This window comes from Oenanthe melanoleuca, chromosome 4 (genome assembly GCF_029582105.1).
Source record: "Oenanthe melanoleuca isolate GR-GAL-2019-014 chromosome 4, OMel1.0, whole genome shotgun sequence".
Lineage (NCBI taxonomy): Eukaryota > Metazoa > Chordata > Aves > Passeriformes > Muscicapidae > Oenanthe > Oenanthe melanoleuca.
This window is the reverse complement of record NC_079337.1, coordinates 22,642,506-22,665,756: the sequence shown is the minus strand read 5'-3', so window position 1 is coordinate 22,665,756 and position 23,251 is coordinate 22,642,506. Positions and strand designations below refer to the sequence as shown.

Genomic DNA, 23,251 nt, shown 5'->3' with positions numbered 1-23,251 from the left:
CCGAGGGGCTGGCATTGGAGCCAATGGCACAAAGCACCTCCCTCTGGTGGGAACTGGCAGCTTGCTCCACCACTGTTTCCTCTCAAATACCCCCATCCTGAGGGGCTGGGAACTTCACAGCAGCTCCAGATCCAGGGGCCTTGCAGCAGCAGCCCAGAATTGCCAGAGCACTTGAGTACCTCCATAACAGGCCTTTCCAATTCAAGGAGAAGACTTGCTGAAGACAGAGGGCAGCAAATTTCCTGGGAGCTGGAAAAGGTTTCCCAATAGCCCATGAAATGATGCAGCATTTTTTTTTTTTTTTTTGTCAGTATGGGGCACTGAAATAAGGAAAGAGCAACCTTTTTTTTGCTATTTTTGGCCATCTTAGAGAGAAAGAAATCTAATCATGGCCTCTGGCTTGTCATCTTTTCATGAAAGCAGCATAAGCCAGAGCTCCCAGCAAGCCTTATAAAACTCCGGATTTACAGGGGACCTTTCATCTACATCCATTTAAAATGTTCCCTGCCAGGCAACTGACTATGGATGGAAATCATCATTTGAAAAGATCTTACTTTAAGGACTGTACACAGTCTCTTAAATGCTGCTTCAGTTCTTCATCCTTTTCATAGTATTCCAGCATGGTGTGTGCATCATCATGGTGATAGCAATAGATTTTATATGTGTCTTCTAGTGGGCCTTTAATCTGCAAGAACACTTCCCCTGTTAAGGAGAAAAACAAAGCGTGTCAAGTCAGACAACAGCATCTCAGAAGGAGTTTTATTATTCCACCACATTAGCCGTGAGCTAAAAAGGCTGGCTTCCACTTTACTTCCCTTAGAAATGATCTTGTGTGTTGATGTGCATTATTTATTACATGTATTTCTCAGCTGCTCATCTTTGTCATAGCCAGGCACCATTATATCAGTGTTAATGCACAAAAATTCCCTCAGGGGAAAAGCATGAAATCTCTATACCTCACACCCCTTCAAACACAGCCTCTTAATTCACTGCCCCAGCTTAATGCCCCTTCATTGGAAAACACAGAGGAGAGCTTAACTAATAAAGGGAGACCATTTTTGTGTCATGGGCTGGCAGGAGGGATGAATGTAAGCCTGTTAGTTTTCCTTTTGACTTTTTTTTTCATGAATATGAACTTAAATGGGTAATAACAGGAATAATGACTCTATCTTCCATTAGCCATTACAATTTTATCTGTTTTGCAAAACCCTGAAATGGCAATTGTTATGACCTAGAATAGAGAATTTTCTCCACACGACAGAAGAAAAACCACCACCCTTCCCCTAATTAAATAAAATCACCATGGATTACAGCCATTTTTATATCATATCTAGGTTTATATACAACTGAAGAGAAAGAACACTTCCATTTCCAGTTCTCCACACTACCATTTTCCCATAAAGAACAGTTGGGAATTTTAGAGGCACTAAAGTAGTCCTACACTCATTTCCCATTTACTTCTGGAGTCTAATTCTCTCAGCCTAAAACTCTTGTGTCTGATTCTGTGTATGTAAGAAATCTGAGCAGGGAAGGCATGGTTCATACATCTGCCGAGATTTTAGTTCAGTTCTTACACCCTTATGCAGCAGCCCCCTGGTCAGCATCTTTGGAAATGCATATAATAAACAACAGCAATGCTGAAAACTCCTGTCGGGCATTTACTAAAAATTATATCTATGTGGTAGCCAATCCAAATAGATGTTTATAAACATTCCTGTTGAGTTATAGCAATGATTATTAAAGTTAAAAGCTGAACACTGCATTAATTGGGAGCTCTCCATTCACAAAGCAAGCACTGAGCTGTCAGGCATCCTGCATGTTTCATCCTGACCAGAGTGTGCTGTTCCATAATACATTGCATTGAACTGCTCCATCTTAAAGTGAAAAATGATTCAGTTACCACAGTAACACAGCCCTGGGTTTTCTCCCCTAGCAGCGAAGGTTAACTGGGCTGTCTAATGCATGTTGGTTTCAGGTGCAAATAAGGGAAAAAACAATGAGCAGCCAAGACCACCACAGTACATTTTAGTTACTGTAAGGGCACAGTCAGAAAAGCACCAGAATCCCACAGTTAAATGCTCTTCAGCTGTCTTCTCTGCCTTGTGCTTACTGCTAATGCTGATGGCTAACAATGCACATTACAGCCTGGCTTTCCCATGAACTCTCTTCAGGTCTTTATTAGCCAGCAATGTAAGGGGAAACCTTAACAAGCCTTAACCTTGATCCTGCAAGCTTGGCACCAGATTCTAGAGATCATGAGCTCTCACAATTTTCAGTAACATTAAGCAGAGCTCCAAGTGCTTAGCATGGTCTATATAATGCTAAGCCCTCAAGTAAGGTCACGTTTTCAGTAGGAAAAATGCAATGTAGCCTTACAGCTCATTTCAGTGTATACTACAGGCTGAAAATTATCTTCTCCAGGAGGAAAGAGTAGGGAAAGTTCTGTTCACTGAACTATTGTGCCACAGTGACAGATATTTCCATTGATGTTCAATGATGAAAAAAATTATGTGCTGATTTCATGATCAGGGCCCTTTAACAGCAGATGAATTTCTAAAACCTTAAGTCCTTCTTGGTTCTGAGCTGCATGGACCAAATCAGATGAGTTTTGGGCATATCTCTGTGGGTGCTTGCTTTATGGACCAAAACAACACTGAATTTGGCACAGCTTGAAAAATACTCTGAGGGATAGAAATCTCCTTGATGTCTCTTCTGGAGTATGTCAATCTTAAAGAGAAATTCTTAGGAGGAAGGCTTGAGTAACAAAACAGTTTCTCCCTGTTGCTCTTAGTGGTTCTTCCAGTGCAGACAACAGTAGGAGAGGGAGGAAGGAGTCTAATAGCTAAAGCTAAGACTTCATATTCCTCCATATACAGAGAAATAAGAAGAACATGCAACCATAACAGTAAGGAGAAAAAAAATTAGGAAAGAACTACAGAAGCTCAGATTAGGAGATGAGTTTTGAAACCACTTACTCATTAGTCCTCATCTCCCATGCCTTGGCTGTGTGGTGGAGCAGTCACAGTGACACAAACTGGATCCCTTTGAGGATGACAACTACCGGAAGACACACTCCAAGGGCACATCTTATGCAGTCTAACCATGAGGGGCATCTCAATCAACAGGCACATGCTACAGCCAAGCTGAAGTAAGACCTCTTAAAATGTGTAGTGTGGATACCATCTCCTTTGCAGAAACTCTCACTCTGTAAGTCTGCTCCTATTGGACATTACCACTTGTCAATGTGGACATAGCATAAAGTGTGGAGAACATAGACTAAAATAAGACATGAATATGAGCAACCACATTGTTTTGCTTTCAAAGCAGCGAATTATCAGTTCTTTTGAACCTCCTCACCATGACTGGGTTGCCTTCCAAAGTAAGATACTTCAATGTAAGATTTTAAAATACATTAAACATGAAAGAATATGATTGGTGTGCTTTTTCTATAGAATTGCTTCAAAAACTTTTACACTGAAGATCCTGAAAACAATATTATTACTTTGATGTACTTACAGAGGACAATAAACCTACTGACTTACTGCTTACATTGATGCAATTATTCTCCCTATTTTTGTCCCAGCCTGTGGAAGAATGTCTCACACCTTACTTGACAACCTTTTTCCCATCATAAGTTAACCAACTCCGTGATCAATGACCCCATGCATTTTCATGGTTCTTTGATTCTGGAGAAATACACCCTAATAGATGGAATAGATAAAATTGTTTGTCTTTACTTATGAATGTGGCAGGGAACTAATAGAATGATTCTCTTGGCTGTGAGAAAGGCACTTCCTGCTAGAATAGAACATTGCTTATTAAGAGAATGAGTCATCATGATGCACTTTTACTGAAATACCGCCAAACAACACAGACGTATCAAACTACGTTAAGCTGTTGCCTTGGCAAACCAGACTGAGACGTGCTAGGATTAACACCTTTCCCAAGCCTCTTACACTTCAATATCCTGTTTCTTAGTGAAGTGGCAACTGATACTTTTTACCTGATTTTTTGAGAGAAGAGGGGGACTTTTTATAAGGTGTTACCTGTGGTATGTGGTCAGGTTAGGTAAGAAAGAACCTCTTTTGACCTCTGAATCACAGATGGAAGTTTTTTAAACTGGACTATTCAATTTTTTTGACTAAACTGTCTGACACTGCACTGAAGCAAATTCAGAATTCTCACCTGATCCCTTAAGGTGGCTCACCCTAAGGTGACTCTGCACTGAGAAAGCAGTCATGGGAGAGCTGGTGTGTGCTGGTAACTTCTTAAATTTCTCCAGCTGTGCCAGAATGTCACATGAATCACAGCCTTAATGTTCATGACCTGACCTGCAGAACTTTTGACTGTTGTGACACATCCAGGGCCAACCTGTTTGTTGAAAATATCCGTAATCCCTACAAACTTCGGATTCATTACATCGTTCTCTACTGTCCATGTCCCTGTCAAGCACATTTAACCAGCTCTTACACAAACTGTATCACCAATAGATATATGTTTAGAGTGTTTAGGGTGGGTTGGGGTTTGACATGTTTGATATTCCAAACATTTTTAATGCTTTTCCTGAACGGCACAACTCTGAGTATGCAAAATAAGAGTTAGAGTCAGCATAAGTGGATTTAGGTAGGTGATATCAAACTAGATGAAACAGACCTCAGCAGTAAGTTGTATAACACAGTGCAACAGGTTTTACTCATTCTAAACTCATTTTCTCCTTCCTTCCTCCCCCTCAGCAGCCAGATGGATGGGAAAAAAAGCATCATAATCATACAAGTACAGTACAGCAACTGGACAGGTTTCCCATGTCATTTTTCCTGTGTCATTTTGGACAACATGCCAGCCTCTGAGAGGGGTACTAGTTAAGTCTGATGAGAGTAGAGGACAGGAGAGTGTTATGTTTATTCTTTCACGTAGCTTTGTAGAACTCAAGAGGACAGTAAACATACCGATTATTTGCATGGGTGGTTCCACATCTGTTGTGGCTTCTTCCAACAATGACAGCAGTTTGGCTGATAGTTGATGGACCAATTCAATGTTGCTAAACAAGCCATCCACGTCAAAGCGAGCAATCTAATGGAATACAAATATTAAGCAGCTACTGACAAAGGATAAAGAAGGACATTGTGTGTTACACAGCATCTCTTGCTATTCCCTGAGTGTTCAAACCTCCAGGAAGCACCACTTCTGCAAAACCTCATATAAACTTCCTCCTTGTGACTTCAAGGACACATACACCGTTTTCACACTATTATAATATGCTATATGCAGTCAACAAAGGGTGTGTTATCAAGTGTTTTTAACCTTATTTTGAACTATCCCTAATCTGAAACTGTTTACCTAGGAAGGAAAAACATATTATCATCTGAATAAAGAAAAGATCCTTAGCTGGCTTTGAAATGTCTGTTTACTTTCCCACTGGGGAAAACAATAGTTGACAGTGGGTTTGATTCCCTCACTATCAGAGGCCACTGCATAAACTGAGAGCTTGACACTTTGGTGCCAGCTACCAAGTACAAAGACTTCTAGATAGCTGGTGCCATTCTAAGTTAGTTGTCCTGTAAATCCAAACTCAAGATCATATAACTTCCACTAAAACAAACACATTCAGGATATTCATACAACCTAAAGAATTCTTACTGAGCCTGGGCACATAACAGTGAATTGTATCAATTTCTGCCAGCAAAAAAATTTGGTTCTGTGTCCCTATTCATTTTAGAGGAAGTGAAAGATTTCCAGGACACATACTTTTCATTGCACAGCAGGGCAATGGTTACTATTCGGGGCCATTGGAGATAACAAGCAGTAATGTGCTTATACTGAGAACAAAGACAAGATCAATTTCATTATCCATATTGGTACTCTCTGAACCTACCTCTCCATTTGGAAGAGAATTGCAGATTTACATAGCAGCTTACCAGATGCCAGGGGGATCAAATTGCACGCTATTGTAACAAAATCAGAAATTCGCTTTCAGTACTGATGCAGTTAATTTCTTTATAAGCATTATAGGGGCTAAAACATCCATTTGGAAATATGAAACAGATTCATTGCTGGACCAATTTTCTAAACACATTACAAACTTTCAATATGGTAGTTTATTGGAGAGCTAGCATTAAAAACATATAACATTCCTGAAAGCCTTTCAGAAATGCAGAGGTTATTAAATTAAGACAGCTATAATCTCTAAATTACTTTTCCTGTATACATCTAGCACAGGACTTCTGACCTTCTCCCTGGCATGTCTACATAGTATTTGGTACTACACTGTGCATGGACACTTCCACACACTAACACAGTGACAAAGGACAGAATCAAAAAGAATGTTTTCAGTTGAGTGAAAAAGAGCAATGGAATACGGCACATTTGTCAAAAAATCTCAGCGAGTTCAACCAGGGAATACTCTTGCTCAGTGCTGGCCTGGCTGGGGAGGAAGTCAAGTGGAGACCACTTCTAAGTGGATGAATGAGTGAGGGAGGAAGAAGTCAAGAACTCCTTAAAGTTATGTCAGCAGATGCCAGCTCTTCTGAAGAGGAGTTGGAACAAATTGTGACAGAGTTTTAGGAAAGCAGAAAGGTCCTGCTGGAATTTTAACAGCACAGGTTAAGAGGAATTGCCAATGTCACCTAAAGACATTTTGGCCTCTGCACCTGTATTTTGCCACTAGATGAATACAAAACCCCACAGAAAATATGTGGATTAAGGTCTGCTTAAAATTATTTTTATTCTGTTTTTGCATCAGATGTAATTTATGCAGCCTCTGTAAATACCATGTTTCAGGCCTCATAAACACAAATCTTCTTCTGAACAATCTCCTCTATTCCCACCATAATTTTTCCACAAATTGAAATACTGTTGCAGAAAAGGTGCTCTTTGAAGTCTCAGCTTAAAAAGAAAATAGGTATCATTGGCCTTATAAGATCTTTCCCATGAAAGGTAGTTTATGAGCCTTCTTTTTTAAATGCAACTCTTTTGTGTGGAATACAAATTTCCCACGTCCTCCCTGGCCTGTCAAACATGGCATTTATCCACCACAGCTGTCTGAAAGGATGGACAAAGTTATCTTAACAATTTAATTTAACCTTGATGCAGAGGTCCATGCCATTCCAGTCTCTGTTGTGGGAAAAAACTTTGTTTTGGAAGTACCAGTAAACATCTGTCATGGCGCATAACAAGGGTTATAACTACAGAGCAGAAGGGAGAGCTGGAAATTGCTACTGCAGCCCAAAGGCAGGGATGTAATATCCGAGCTAGCCTCTGGACAAGTACCTCAATGCAGGCTTTGCACAAGTGCAGCACAAGTGGTCAGGAGCATATCTGCCCTTCCACCAGAGCCCTGACACATCACGTCCCAGCACCACGCCACTCTTGTGCTGACACAGTGCTTGTGTCTGCAAGCAGAACGTGGCTGAGCTGAGACCTTGGCATCACTACCTCATCCTCCAGCCCCAGCACTCACCTGCTTGTTTCTCAGGGGCTGAATCACTTCCTTGATGCAGAGATCCAGGTCGCTGATATAGTCTTTCTCCGTCTGCATGAGCTCTGCGATGATCTTCACCCTCCTGTCCATCATGCGCCTGCTGACTTCTTCTTCGTCTTCTTCTTCTTCATCCTCCTGTGGGGGGGTGGCAGGGGTTGAGGACACCACCTGTGGAGCCATTTTTTCTGTTTAAAAAAAGGAAGAGATTTGTGAGGAGTGTCATAATTCCACATGCTCACCCAGCTTGCCCTGCATGATTGTGGGTGGACAAATGTCCATGGTGAGCAGGAAAAGAAGCATAAGAAATGCCAAACCCAAATCACACTGAGTGCCATCCCATCTCCTTCTTCTGAAAGAGGATATGGGTATGCCAAAGCAACTCATACATTTGGCAGTAAGGGGATAACCCATCACTGGCTTCCCTGGCTTAGAAGTTACGTATCGGGCAGAAATTTTCTATGGAGCATGGGAGAGTCTGATTCTTGTCACACTGAAATTCAAGGATAGCCGAAGCCCTTCTACTCCTTTGAAAACACAGTCGTGGTCTGACATCTATTATGGTTTGGAGGATGGAAAAACAGTGTGCTCCTGTGAAAGAAAAAGCTGTTTACCATAAGAAAGCTTCACAATAATAACCTTTGTTCTGTACTTGTAACGATTCTATTCTTGGGAAATTGAGGACTGCAAGTACTGGATGACAAACTTTCAAGTGAAGACAATGTTACTAACAATGATGATGAATGCTCCAGCTCTGTTCAAAAATAACTTCTTGAAAGAGGCAAAGGAATTCAAGGAGAATATGGGAAAACCTTACATAATCAATAACAACCATTTCTTGGAACAACAGAGATCATTGGGATTAGGACATTCTTCGCTGATTTTCAGTACTTAACACCCAGGATATCCGATTTGTTTCAAATACGTGAAAATGCAAGTGACTCTTCTGCAGATGGGTAATTTATGTACATTACAGGACCTGCACACAATCTACTTATCTGTAATGATGGTCTTCCCACTCGCAGGTCAGCCTGCAGAGATCCATGTCAGCTGTAAAAAGGGCACTGACTTTTATCTGTGTACACTGACAATTTATATTTTCCATTGAGAAACACAGACACAAAACCCAAAAACAAACCATAAAAAAACCAAACCAAACCAAACCAAAACAAAAAAAAAAAAAACAAGTCAAATATTTCAGAGGCTATTCTGGTGTTTTTCTGCTAGCCACAAGATGGTGCAGAGTACCAACAAAGATGGACATATCATTAGCCTGCTCAAGTCTGCATCACTCAGGCTGAGCTTTGACAGCATCAGCTTTTACTGCTCAGCAGCAAAGGATGGGAATCTCTGCTGACAGTCAGACTGCTACAGCTTCATGTCAGCTTCTTGCACAGGCTGTACTGAAGGAGGTAATAACAAGAAGTATCAGGTGCTTTGCTCACTGATTATATTGCAGTTCTTTGAATTGATTGTTAAGGGTAAAGTCAGGAGCACTCCAGTGAGCATTGAAAGCACAACTTACCCATACAATAGCAGCCAGGGCTGTAAAGGACAACCCACAGCTGGACCTGTGGGAGCCAAGAGCATTCAGGACAGAGGGCTTTGGGCCATCTTCCAAAAAGAGGTGTAAAATACTGTAAATCCACTGTATCATCTTCTCCTACCCCTTCTACAATTATGCTGATCACTGATAATTCAGAAAGGACAGGTTTTTTATTAATGACTCTCTCACCAGGTTTTCAAGTGAGACTGATGTGACCACAGATAGCTTTAAATAGCTGCTTTTGAGATGGCACCTCTATCTCTACACCAGTAGTTTTAAACAGTGAGGACCAAAAATCTAAACAGACTAGCTGGGGGGATGGAAGGCAGAGGAGTAGGAGAGCTGTTTTCTCAAACTTTTTTGTACTTAGATACACTTTTCAGCTTGGAGTTTTTAGCCTTGAAGTTTGTGTATAACACAGGCATGAACATTTTGTCCTCAAGTTTGTACAGAGACAATAAAATAGAAACATGAAGAGGATGTCTCCCCTCTGCAAGGCCTTGGCTATCAAAAGAATTTTAGGCTTAACCTTGCCCTGGTAAGTTTGTGCTGGTGTGAGTGCATGAACTGCACAAGAGTTTGCACTGCTGCAGAGTTCACCCACCAAAGGTGTTGTGTGCTGGATATTACAGACTCTGCCCTTTAGAGAAGAGGAGAGCAAAACTGGTAGCAGAATCACTTCACAGCTCCCCCAGAGAAATTTACTGGTAGGGCTGCTGAATGGGACCACCTTGCCCACTGCTGACATGCTAAACCAGCAGGTAGTTTTTCTTCTAAAACCTTACAGTATGTAACCACATTTATAAATTCACAAGGAACCACATGAACAATCCATTTCTACCGCAATTTTGCACCAAAATGGGTATTTTTCTTGAGATTGGGTGTGAAAGTGTTTGCATGAATGTAACTGTGTGTGAAGAGTTCAGGGAAACTCCTGAGAAAGCACAGAGAGGAAGATCTCAGAAGTGTAGTTTTGTCTCAGATGCAAATGTTATCAGATGGAATTTTAAGGTAAACACAAGATGCTGTACAAAAGAACTTTCTAATCTTTTATACTGGTGGCAGGGGAGGCCATTATATGAGCAAAATAAAGCCACTGTATTTCACTTCAGGCTGGAAGTCACAGTCCCTTGAGAGGCTGTTCTTTCAGTTTGTGTCATTAGATAGCCCTGATCAAATTTGATTCTTGAATTATGTCAGGGCTCATCTATTACCATTATTGCATGATAGATAATAATGCCAGGAAAGAAAAACTATTCTCTACAGGAAGAAGTAATCACAAGAAATATCAGTTAGACACTGTTTCCTTATAGAAAACATGTTTTTTAATAAATATTTCCTTTTGTTAAATGTAATATAATTTTCCATTTTCACTCAATATGTTCACTTTTTCATTTCAGGCCTATCTGTCTCTACAGAATGCAAAAGCAAGATCTTGAAGTGATGATTGCAGCCAAAACGCATGATTTCATGTTCAGCTGATTGCTTTTGACCAGTTTGAGAACATTAGGAGTTTGCTGAAATCCTTGTGGAGTTTTATGCAAGTTTAATGAATGCACAAACAGTGAGTGCATATCTGGAATATAATCAGACTCATTTCTGCCCGGTAATGTGCACCAGCCCTGGAACAGTTGAAGAGAGGATTAGCAGGAAAAAACATCACTGAGAATTAACTGCTACAGTAAGAACTTGACTCATTTGTCCTCAGAGATACCAGGTATAGAAAAATGAAAAAATAGCCTGTTGAATAGATTATTAAACCATTATGTCTTAAGCCCAGTCTACAAAAAACTAACTGGCACTTTTGCTAGACGTAAAAATAAAAAGTAGAAGGCAATGTTTGCAATTAATGCTTTTGTGATGTCAGCTATCTGCACGAGTTGCCCTTCTGGAGGACATTCCTTTGGAGATGACTTGGGTTTTTCAATTGTGGGTTGAAGTACATGGCTCTAGTTGCATGAAACAAGAGGTTCATTATGTGATGACAGAGAAGCCACGTCTTACATAAACAGTTTCCTGCAAGTCTAAAGTTAAGTCTAAAGATGTCCCCCAGATGAAGACATCCCACAGTGTGGTGGGAGCATGGAGGAACAGAGCTTGCAATGTGCAAATGCAGCAGCTCTCTTCTAGGTCCAGGGGGAGTTCTGCTATTGGGGGACTGCTCCGATCTGCTTAAAGGGAGGAGAGGCAGGTTTGCCTCCATCCGCAGCTGCAGAAAGGAACCAGGTTCTAAACACACCTGAAAGCGACATTAAAACGCAAACGAGGTTAAATCTTGGGATCCAAAGCGATAAAGTAACATTTAAAAGAGGGAAGAAAGAGGGAGAAACAGAAGAGCAGGGAAATGCCGAGTGATTACAAGAAGCCCAGCGAAGGGGTTACCAGCAGCACGGGTCCAGCGCTGGCTGATGCGGTGCCACGGGAGAGATCCGCACGGGAGCAGCGGGTCCTTCTCCGGGGAAGCCTCTCCCAGAGCAGCCCAGTGACCCAGCGAGGGAGCAGGGCCACAGCAGCAGGACCAGAGCGGGACAGGGAGCACGGGCAGCCTCATTGGAGCAGCCAGGACAGCGAAGGACAGCACAGGCAGCAGAAGATTCCGGCACTGTGAAGACGTTTTGCAGAGCAGCCCCCCGTGACAGCTTAGGCATTTGCTTTTAGAGGGTTTTGAGAGTGGCAGTCGTCACATCCGCTTCATAAAGTTCATGGGCTGGCTCCCTGGTGTATCAAAAAGTTTGCTGCTTGCTCGCTTAATGTATCAAAAGTTTGCTGCTCATTCCTCTGGTGTATCAAAGGTCTGCAGCTCGCTTAGTGTATCAACTAGAAGCTCTACTAATAACTTTCAACAGAACGTCTCATTTTCTAAAATACGGCATTTTCTTAAGGTTTTGTTAAAGGTAACTTAATACCTTCATTTTCAAACCTTAATCTGTGAAGAGGTAATGGAGTAACATTCCTTGTATTTTACTTGTTCACTACAAGGACCCGCAGCAAGCGACCAGAGGAGCAGCCATAGCAGGCCTGCAAGATCTCTGTGCATAAATCTCCCTGGTTTTCATGCCTAGAGAGTGAGCAGCTCCAAGGGGTCTGTTCTATCTGTCCTTCCTGCCAGGTAAGATGCTCTGATCGGATATCATGTTTGCTCTTGATGTGGGGACCCAGATTTCTCCCCATCCCCATCCCATGCTTCCCATGTGGAATCAAAGGTACTAGCTCAGAATATAGGAATAAGTACAGTGGTGCTGGTGTGTGGAGTGGGTTACAGATCTTTTCCTTACCTAGGCAGCCTTTGAAAAATGCTAAAGGAAATCAAGTTCTGCACTCGCACTGCGCAGATAGGAGGATTTTGCCTGGCACGAGGGACTGGTGAAGGCATAAGTTATCAAGGTATAACAAACAAATTACAGAATTACTGTGTTTTCACATGTGAAACATGAGTCTCATATCACCCTGGATAAATTATTCCTCTGTGAAAGCAAGTCCTCAGATAGCCTGTACCCTCAGATAACCTAGCTATTACACACGGGAATGTACACTGGCTTTTATCAGCTGGATTTGGGAATGAAATGCAGGCAGCCAAGTCCAGAGACTGCAGCTTTCCTCTCCCTCCTCACGCTGTCGCTCTGGCTCTGTTCTCTACATCCCCGCGTCCACTGCAAGTGCTGGGAAGCTGCAGGGCACTGAGACACTGGGATCTGTGGAAATGAGGGAGCTTGAAACAGGACAAGCAGTGGGGAAGGATGGAGTGTGACACTATCAGCAGACCAAGAGCATCACATGAGACAACAAGCGAGAGTTTTACTCCAGATGCCCCTCCCTTTGTGAGGGACCACAAGGGGTGTCCTTACAGCTCCCACCAGAGTTCTCACAGTGCAACAATGTGGTGCAAACGTGGTGTGAATTAGACCACTGAAGACCAAGTTGGGCATTGAAATACAAAAATACTGGGAAGGGCTTGAGGAAAACCTTTTTTTTTTCTTTTACTGAGAGGCTCAGTAAAAGAGCAGCATTGCTTTGGAGCCGTGCAGAGGCTGTGAGCAACACATACAAAAAGCCCCTTATCTGAACCCAGGAGGAAAACGCTGCAGGGCCAGAATGACCTTGCACCCGTATTCCTGGGCAACAGGTTTGCTTATAAAATCTGCATCAGAGACTTCCGTGCAATTAGGTCATTCGATCTTTGATCATTTTTCTGTTCCATAAGGCACAGAGCATATTTACATTCAACGCGCAGGTTCTTTCTTCAATTCCTTGACAGCAGACCGCTCTAATTATGTGTGTGCTGACAGGACTACAGAGAGCTCCCATGTGACCGCGGTGGAAGGGAAGAAAGCTTATCACCAGGTGACAGAAGAATGCCCTATTGTTAGCGCCAATACTTACAAATAAACCTTTCCAGGGAGTCACATACCGGTATAAACACACCACCCCTGTGGCACTGAGCTAATATGTTAATAAAGCAGGAACTGTGGAAGGGCTGTAGCTGAGCTGCCTCCTCCTGGACACAAGCACCTCAAGATTTGGCATGGATTAGCTGTATGAACTGAGGGCCGTGTGGCCCACAATGCAAAGTATCCCAATTAATAAAATGTTTGGTAATATGCTCAGAGGAGGACCCGTAACCCTCCTTGTGTCCCAGTTCCCAGTCCTGCTGTGGTAGCTCCCGGGAGTCCTCAGCCCCACGGCAGGGCTTGGCTGTGCTGAGTGCTGTGCAAACACTGCGGCACAAAATGGAATCTGCTCTGAAAAGATGAGCTCGCTTCCCAGCCTGACAGACGCTGCAAGAAGTTCAAGGAATAACTCCCGCATTATTGCAGCACAAGTTAACAGATCCCCCGAGCCTAAATTTGCATGGGAGAAAATAGAAGTGTTTGTTAGATCGTGACTTCTCATCACAGGGCACAGGGGGAGAACTTTCATCGAGCCATCTCCTGCACTTCAGGAAATAATCTGAAATTTTACTCCTTACTGTACTTCAGCAAACCATGGATCGATACATTCTGCAGTGAAATAAATTATCTGCATTTTAGTCCATAGAAAGTTAGCGCAAAGCAAATAAGGAACTGGGGAGTGGCGCAGAGGATCTTTACACCTGGTGGGAGGTGCAAGAGGCTGAGAGCATGGGCAGCCCACGCAGGAAGAGGAGTGTGCTCTGCAAGCAGGGAGGAGGATGGGATGGAGAAAGGTGCCCTGCTTGAGATGGAGCAAAGCTGGATGAGTTGCCTCTGACTGAGCTTTTGTACGCGAAGGGATAATAGCTTTCCAATAATTTATATAATTTTTCTGGTTTCTGCATCATTGCTGGTGTTACTTATTTCTCATAATTACATTAGACAGAGAAAACACACAACATTCAGGGTTCAGACATGAGCTCTGAGGCAGTGTATTGTGGTAGCTGTGTGATTTGAATCACTGTCTAATACAGGTAGGTCCCTGATGCATTTTAAATGGAAGGGTGTGCAAATCATTTACCAGGGCAGCTGACCCATTCACTGCCAAAGTTGTTAATATGTTAGGAGTTAATATGCAATAATTTGTAAGACAAGGTGCTTTTTAAAAGCATGTATTATCTCACTGAGCACTGCAAATGTGATCTGATTCCTTCAGGAAACCCACCACTTTCTATAGCTCATTTTTCACAGCAAGCATAAGTTTGGCATACAATTATTAACAAAACCCAGCAATCTGCCCAAAATCTAACAGACAGTGAGCTATGCTTTAAGTGCCTTTTCATGGTCTGCCCTTTTTAGTTAATAGCATCTATCCCCATGACACACTGTATGTTAATCTGCCCTGATCTTGCAAACATTTATGTGCCAATAACTGCATCAACCAAACCCCTTTTATCTAAATACACAGGTACTCACAGACTGGAAGCTCTGGGTTAATTCAAAGACTGATCCAAACATTCATACAATACATAAATATTAATATAGTTACTTTTAAAGCTGCTACTGATGGATTTTCACTGTAGAAAAGATAACTCCTACCAGTTAAACAGCTATGGATAATACATCTGAAAATAGAGATGCTAAATATCACTTTTTGTTTTGCAGCTTCTTCATTCCTCTTGAAAGAACACACTTGCAGAATCTTCTAGTGAACATAGAGCAGAACAACGCATAGAAATGTCACAGGAGCTCTGCCTTAGCTCTTATAATGATCCTTGATATTATTTCTGCATCTCCACCGCAGATGCTAGTGAATATATCTTTCTCAACCCCACTCTTCCCTCTTCAGAAAAGTGATGTCCAGCTGATGGAAGAAATATATATGTCCTGATCAAGGTGTTCCTAGACTCTTCCAAGCATGCAAGTACAATCTGAATTCTAAAAGACAGCATGGTATTATCATGAACCTGGCATTTGATGGCAATCACCTTATTTTTCCCTATCTAAAATGGGGCTAGTAGGCATTTCGTTATCTCACAGGATGAGCTGAAGTACAGGCATGAATGCTTGCCAAACTCCTTGAGAATATAATAGTTACTTTGCATCTTATTTCCTTTTTAAAAAGAGTAAAGTCAGGAAGTGTTGCATGGCCATTCACAACAGATAAGCTATTGAATAGAGGCATCTACCATAGTCATTAACCATGAAAATGCTTTCTTGTGTCTTAATGAATCCTTAAAGTGAAAGACACTTGCAGAAGTTTTCACCTTTGGCAATGCTATTGTGTACTGCTGTTTGTAGACTGACAGAACAAACCACCTCGATTACCCTGGAGATCTAGAGTGAGAAAGGCTCTTTCCCATCCTTCATAGAAAATATTGGTTTACTGTATAAAACAAAACTTAAAAGAACTCCAAGTGCAGAAATTTGAATTCTTAGGAGTTTTTATGCCTGGCTGCTTGCTCTCTTGGGCTTTTTGTTTTGTTCTATTCACAGGCTTTTATTTGGGGACCTCTATTTCCACCACACTGAGCTGCATTTTGAGCATACACTTCAGAGCTGATGGAAATGGCTGTGGAGGGCAACAGCCCGGTTCCTACTCAGGGAAACCTTTCGAGTATGCAGGGGGTGAAAAGGGCCCTTGAGAGATTCCTTGTCCATGCTTCACCTTGCACAAATGTACTGCAGTGCTGGTGTAGGCACCGGGGCGTGAAAAGACATCTTGGTCCCAGTGCTCTGCCTGGGCTGCCTGCCACTAGCACAGATCGGGTTCTGCAGCCCCTGAGTTTTACCTGTGGAAACCTGCCCCACTCACAGATTGTCCTCTGCAGGGCTTGCTGCTGTTGCATCTCTCTTACACATCCTTGTCTGTGCTAGTGCCAACCCCAGATCTGCAGATTATGTGTTAGAGAACATATTAGCAGGAGACTACAGAAGAGAGGCAACTGAACACAGAGCTTTTCCCACAATTCCTATTGGAAGCAAGTTCGAATTACCATCTGTATCTTTTTATAAAGCATTTGCCACTCTAGGGTGATCAGAAAGTCCTGACCAGTTCTGACCACACACCAACAGAGCTGCTGGGTTTTCTTAACAAGAATGGAAAACTCAAAAGGTTTGTGTCAACAAAACCACTTCCTTCACCTTGCAGAAAGCTCCTTTGCATCCAAGTGCTACGAGAGAAATGCAGAACATAAAGGTGTACAACCACAGCATTTTGTCATTGTTGGCAGCTAGCCAACATTAGGTCCGGGATCCGTGATCCTTATCAGATTCAAGCACATCTACCTCAGAGAATTTGATCCAGGTCAGGCCTTGGCACACAACTGCATTTCTATGGCGACTGCAAATATCCTTCATCGGAATTCCTACCGCCTTTGTATTTTCACTCTGAGGACAGCCAGCTTCTAATCCGATGCAAAGCCTGCAGGTACCTTGTTAACCCATCACTGTTTTTCTCAAACAAACACAAGCACACAGAGTGAGCTGATACCTGACTGTGCTTTGCAATATGCAGCCGTGGCAGCCTCAGCATGTGGCAGGAGCTGTAAAGCTGGATTTACTGTCTCCTTGGACCGCTGCCATAAACATAACCTCACACTCTGCCATGACTTCCTGGGCTTCCCCCCTGCCTCTGCTTCAGATTTTTAACAGGAGACATTCATGGTTTGAATACAGCTGACACAGGACAGAAAGATTTCACACCTTTTTGCTGGATACTTCTCTGATAAACTTGACCTCACCTGGCCAACCCCATTTACAAGTTAAAATCTGCTGTTTTGATGGGACATGTGCCAGGAGCTTGCCACAGCAATCCATGCTTGTGCCCGGAAACACCCCTGCCAGATTCCTGAATCTTGGGCCTGACTTAATGGAGTATTTTTCACCTTCTCATTGATTAGCTGTCATGAGGAGGGAATAGCACAATTGATGAACCTCTCTGTTCTCACCATATGCAGTCCCCACAGAAAATCTATTATTTTCAGGCTTATTATTTTATTTTCTGCTTTTATTGTCTCTCTGAAGCAATGCTACTTCCTAATTAAGTGCATCAAAACCACAATACAGCAATCCAAAATATTTTTCTATTTTATTTCCTCATAAAGGATTATGGTCGCAGGAATGACTGTCACTAAGCAGTTAGAACACTATTAGTAATACACGCTTATCATATAATAATACTCAAACCCCGTTGTTCAAGACCCTGGAAACCCACAGAAATTCATCAGTTGGTGTTTCCAAGCACTCCCAGAAATTGCCGTTCACATTCCTCATGCTTTTCCTCAATTTGTGGCAACACATTTAATTTTTGATTGACAAGCCCCCCATTGACATACTTTACTACGATTTGTGGTCCATATGCAATTTGGTTATTTGAAAAGCAACTCCCTCCATAATCACAGAACTGTATAATTTGCATCAGTATATCCATCCAAACATGTATTTGGACATACTTTAGTTCAGGCTTGGACAATCTATGCAACAGTTTATAGACCAGAATATTTTTAATTGAGGAGAAAAAAAAAAAGTCCTTGATGCTTCTAATTACTTGGCACATACCCCACTTAATATGGCAGCCAAAGACAGGATGAAGCCACCCTATTTTCACATCACTGTGTTGCAAATGCTTTCTCGTGAATGAGAAAGATTTTGGTTGCATACAAGTTCTGCAGGAATGCACCAAAATCTTCAATTATATTTTGTGTCCCATCTAAAAAAAAAATATTTATAAAAATTAGGGGAAACATGGCACAGTGTGAATTTGGGGGGCAAGGGTGAGAGGGGCCATTGCTCATTCCAGCTGTGGATGTGAGGGGGCAGAGCCTGCCATTCCCTTCTTTATCTGAAGGCTGCAGCCGGGAGGGCACGGAGACACCACCCCAGCTCAGAGCATCCCTGGCAGCAGAGCGCCAGAGCTTCCCCAGTACCTTGCAATTTCTGGCTGTACTCTGTCCTGTCCGACTGACTCCTCCTCAAGCTGCCGTGGTCCCCGGCGGTGGTGGTGCTCTCTACCACGGGCTCCGTCCTCCTCCTCTGCCCCATGTACAGCTTTTTCCTTAGCAGGGTCAAATTCCTCTTCCTTCCCCCGGTGCCTTCCTTCCCCGGGCAGTCCATGCTCGCCACGGACAGCCTCGCTCGGTGGTGGTGGTGGCGGGCAGGCAATGGTTAGATTTCCAGGGAGGTGACCTCCCTGCCCAGTGAAGGCTGGCTGCTTTGGGCTTGGGTTTGCAGCAGGGCTCGCCAGGCTCCGCAGAGCCCCGGGCTCAGCCCTGCCACCTGTGCCGGAGCAGCTCCACCCCCGGGAAGCTGCCGCCCCGGGCAGCGTTTGCATTCACCTGCCCCGTGTGCGGGCGTGCCTGGCGGGGCCGCTTTCGGAGCCAGCCCCGAACCGCAGCCATTCCCGGCCCTCTCCTGCCGCAGGGCACGCTCCTCACCCGCCCCAGGGCACAGAGGAGCGGGAATTGCCTCCTCCCGGCTCGGCAGGGAGATGCCCGAGCGTGGCATGGCAGAGCCCTTCCCTCTCTGCACAGCAGAGGGCAAGGCAAATGGGAAGGGGACCCTCACTCTGACAGCTTGGTCACGACCCCAGCCCCTTATGTATCAAGTTGCATCTGCCAGTCTCCTGACCCCATTGAGAGGTGTAGCTTTTGGGCTGGAAACTCTGGATCTGCAGGTTTGAAAGTTGACCAATCCCCCAGGCAATGACGAAAAGGGCTGAAAAGGACATAAAAGCCCCTCCAGGATGTAGGAAGCAGCGTGGAGCTGATGCTTGTCTCAAACCAGGCTCTGTCCCGCTTTACACTATGCACAGAGAGGCCAAAGCCAAGGCCAAAGCCAAGGCCAAAGCCTGCCGAGGACCTGTGAAGGATACCACAGCCAGCCACCAAGCTGTGATAGCCAGGGAAGTGGGCACCAAAACACTTGCTCATAATACCTCTGGATTAGCCCCTGGAGGAGCACTTATTATCCTGTCTGTTAGCAATGGCCTCTGGCACACATGTTCTGTCTAGTGATCCTCTGTAGTGCCGGTCTAATCAAGCTCATGTCAAAACAGCAGGAGTTGCTGGCATCTAAGCTTGGACAGGACTTATCCTGGGAAGAGCCCCAACAGCCATCAGCAGCAATCACTGCTGCTGCCGTGATACCCAGCCCTTCAGCCCTCGCTGCCAGAGGAAATGCCTGGTGGGAGCCCTGTGGTTCAGCCTAATCGGTGTCAGCCTCACGCACAGTCATTGCCACAGCATCTGCCAGGGGACACAACTAATCCCTCTGACAGAACTGCCCCTCTGACAGAAGCTGGCAGAGCGTTTGGCTTTAGCACTGCCACGCTGTGTCCCTGAAGGACTGTCTAGTAAAAAACAAGCGGGAATGAGACGTAGTAGCGTAACCTCGTTTCCAAGTTTTGTTTTTCTTTGCAAAACTCATCCTACAACGCAATCTCCTCATCAAAGCCCTTCATTTCTACCCAGCAGTGAAAAGAAGAGGTTTTGAAACTGTTAAGCAACAGACTACGTCAAGTTGTAGCACCATGCCAGTGCTGCACAAAGTGTCCAGCCCAAACACAGTCTGGCAGAGGAATAAAGTGGTGAGGGGAATACTGGGAAGACTTTGTGCTCACACAGAAAGTCACATATTGCATAGGCAATTCATGTGTTACGTCCTGCCTCCTCTTTGATATTTCCCAAGAAACTCTCTATTCTGAAGTCAGACCACAAAAGTTCCTTGAAAGGCAGAGCAGTGGTGACAGCAGAGGCGTAGGCAGGGACAGACTGGTGACACACTTGTGACAAGCATCAAAGCTCCAGAAACAAGTAGTACACAGACTAAAGTGGGAGTTGAGGGAAATCAATCAATTTCCTTACACTGGGGCCTTTGGGAGGAGCTTTTTTTTGAAGCAATAGCTGGTATTCATCGAGGGTGGTAAAACTGGTTTAAACAGTCACCACCCTGACTGCCCCCCTTCCCCAGATGAGTTTGTTCCCATTATTGCTGCAGGGCGTAAACACATGCATTTGAGATGAGATGGAGAAACTGATCTGGCAGCAAACGCCTTCCCTTGCCCCTTTTCCCTGGGCTGTTTTCCATCTGGATCTGTTCTCCTGATTAGTTCCTCAACCAGCTAGGGAAGCAGTGGTGGCAGCATGAAGCAGGGGATGACGCAGGGCACACACGAGCAGCTGTGGGTAGGGCTGATGGTTGCTTAAGCCAGAATTACCCAGAGAAAGTATCTCTCCCCACCAGGATTTTAGCATCATGCTTCTCAGAAAGCAGAGATCCTATCATTTTAGATGAGATTTCATTATATTTATTTAAATTAAAATGGTTTGGAAGAGAACTAGGGAAAGTATTTTAGCCTTGTGTAGGCTGAAGAACAAACTTAATAGAATTATTGGCATTTTAAGTTCTGACACATGCAGAGTTACAGCCAAGACAGGATATAGTAAAGTTTGCTCAGGTGTTTATTACAACAACAATCTACCCACATGCAAAAATTGTCTTCCTCTTCCTCTTCAACAAAGTCACAGAGGGTAAAAAGGTGGGTGCTCGCTCAGAAACAAAATTGTCATGGGGAAAGCCAGCTGTAGTTGCTGCTGCTGTTTTACTTGGAATGGTTTACCTGGCTTTAGCCAGCAGCATTATTTTGGAGGCAGCCAGGAGCCCACAGCAGGCCTACACCACAGTTTAGAATGTAGATGAGAACTAACCGCAACCATAAAATATCTTATCTGTGCCACCCAACATAGGAAAGGCTGAAAATACCATATCTTCTGTGATACTCCAAATGAGTGGGACATGTTCAGGACTGGTGGCTTCCTTATCCCCTTTGGAGGGAGGGAGATTTGAGACACAAGCAGGTTTATCCATCATCACATTAAATCCCATCATGGATTTACACCAGTGGGCTATGCCTGTGCAATCAGCAGGAGGATTACATAAAAACAATCAGATGTGCATTTGAGTAAGATGACTATAAACTCTTATTACTAGTTGCCCATCTCTACTGACTGTAACAAAATGCCACAGAAAGCACAGATCAGAACTGTGTGTGAAGTACTCACTGCCACTCACAGCAGCAGGAGCAACTCTCTCTAAATTTCAAATTATTCCTGCTCTCTTCTGGCCCCATCAGCAACTGATGGGAAAGTGGTACCAAAGTCACTAATCCATAAGACAAGAGGAATATTTGGTATCTACATGGACAAAATGCTCTTTTTACAATAAATAGGGAAATCTCTTTTACAGCTCTGTTATGCTCAATTCTACAGAGCAAACTGGAATCCAGTTGATGTGAACACTCACAGGAGTTATTTGCATAGAAGCCACTCTGCTTAAGAAACAGAACAGGTGCTGGTGTCAACACAGAAAATATTGGCATTGTGTTCCCCAGCAACTGTATTGGCCACATACAAGAGCTGATTGTTGTATGGTCAATGCCAATCTTTATCTCAGTCCTGAGCTATAAACAAACCAGAAGTGCCATAAAGATTGATGGCCATTAAGTAAGCAAACAGTTATTTGTTTTCTTGTCATACCTCACAGCTGTTACAGAAGGTTTCTTTATAACTTGGGGTCCCAGAAGTCATACAAAAAAATACTGGTGTGGGTTGACTACTGTGCCTGTTCCCTTTGAGTGGATGCACAGACCACTGCTGGAGTCCTGTGGCAATGGCATGGGATTGACATTTCCAAGTTTGCTCACTGCATGGCCAGTGCAGACACCAAAGAAAAGAAAAGAAAGTCTCAGTCCACAGCTGCAGAGTGACTTTTCCAGTTCCACCTACATAAAGAGATCACATTTCACAGCCAGTGGAGAAGCAGATAGGTACCACGGTACTGCTGCAGAAAGCTGTCCTACCTTCCCCACAGGTGAAGCAAGACAGCAAAGAGTGCAGATGTCTCTGTAGCTGCCCAGCTCCATACAGAGAAGCCTCAGTGCATATGAAAGCAAGCCTGTACCTTGTCACTCAGCCTGTATGCACGAGTCATAGCAAAGATGTCTTCTGAGGGACAAAATGTGGAGGCTTTGATAAGAACAATCCTGTGTAAGGCCCATTGAGGACTTTGAGCACAGGAAAGTGGCTGGTACATAGTACATACACTCTACCTGTTTGCAACAGTACTGGCAAGATAACAACAGCGTGACAGGTGAGGAAAAAAGCAATAAAAAGATAAGGCTTAGGGACTGGTAAAACTAGAGTCTGCATGCTGATTTTTCACAATGAATGAATCAAAATTACTTTGAAATATACACAGGAAAAAACTTCAAACGCCTTTCAATAGTACAAAAAGAGAAAAAAGCTTGTCTTGTAGGTGAAAAGTTATTTAGTGTGGCAGCCTCACCTTCACTACTACTGTTGATCTTGCCAGACTGGTGATTCCTGTAGAGAAACAGGTCTTTAGAAGTAACTGCACAGTGATAATTTCTTTTAGCCCTGTCTACCGTGTTTCTTGTCTAAATATTTGTAGGAAAAATTCATAAAGTACATGCCTGCTGGGGCTCAGGCTAGGCTGTGGATATTTCTAAGAAGGGATGGCTCAACCTTTCAAGCTATGCAATCCATCTCCTCTGACTGCTGTGATGCTTTCTTACTCCAAACAAAGCCTCTGCTCCAGTTTACACACACAAAAGGCTAATGTGTTTTCTGCCTACAGAGGGGGACCCATCTCTCAAATTGAAACACCTGCCAGAAAGGAGAAGGGATGCTGAGAAAAGGGTCATCAGGGCTTGAATTGTCCTCACAGGCTGTGGATCTGTCACTATCCAGCCAGGGCTTTGTGCAGGTCCGATAGGCTTGGAGCTGGGCCAGCTCCCAAAAGGGGGACATCTAAGGGCAATGCTGC

General features: G+C 43.6%; 1 protein-coding gene across 1 annotated transcript in view; it reads right to left on the bottom strand.

Annotated features, from left to right (window-relative positions):
- Positions 1-18,692, bottom strand: part of ARHGEF38 (Rho guanine nucleotide exchange factor 38) — a 37,194-nt gene extending 18,502 nt beyond the window's left edge. Inside the window, exons 1-4 of the mRNA XM_056490632.1 lie at positions 18,337-18,692; positions 7,457-7,662; positions 4,947-5,070; positions 555-702 (exon numbers count right to left, since the gene is read on the bottom strand). Of these exons, the coding sequence (XP_056346607.1) occupies positions 555-702; positions 4,947-5,070; positions 7,457-7,662; positions 18,337-18,523 (665 nt within the window). The 5' untranslated portion in view covers positions 18,524-18,692. The remainder of the gene's footprint in view (positions 1-554; positions 703-4,946; positions 5,071-7,456; positions 7,663-18,336) is intronic.
- Positions 18,693-23,251: the final 4,559 nt, after the last annotated feature.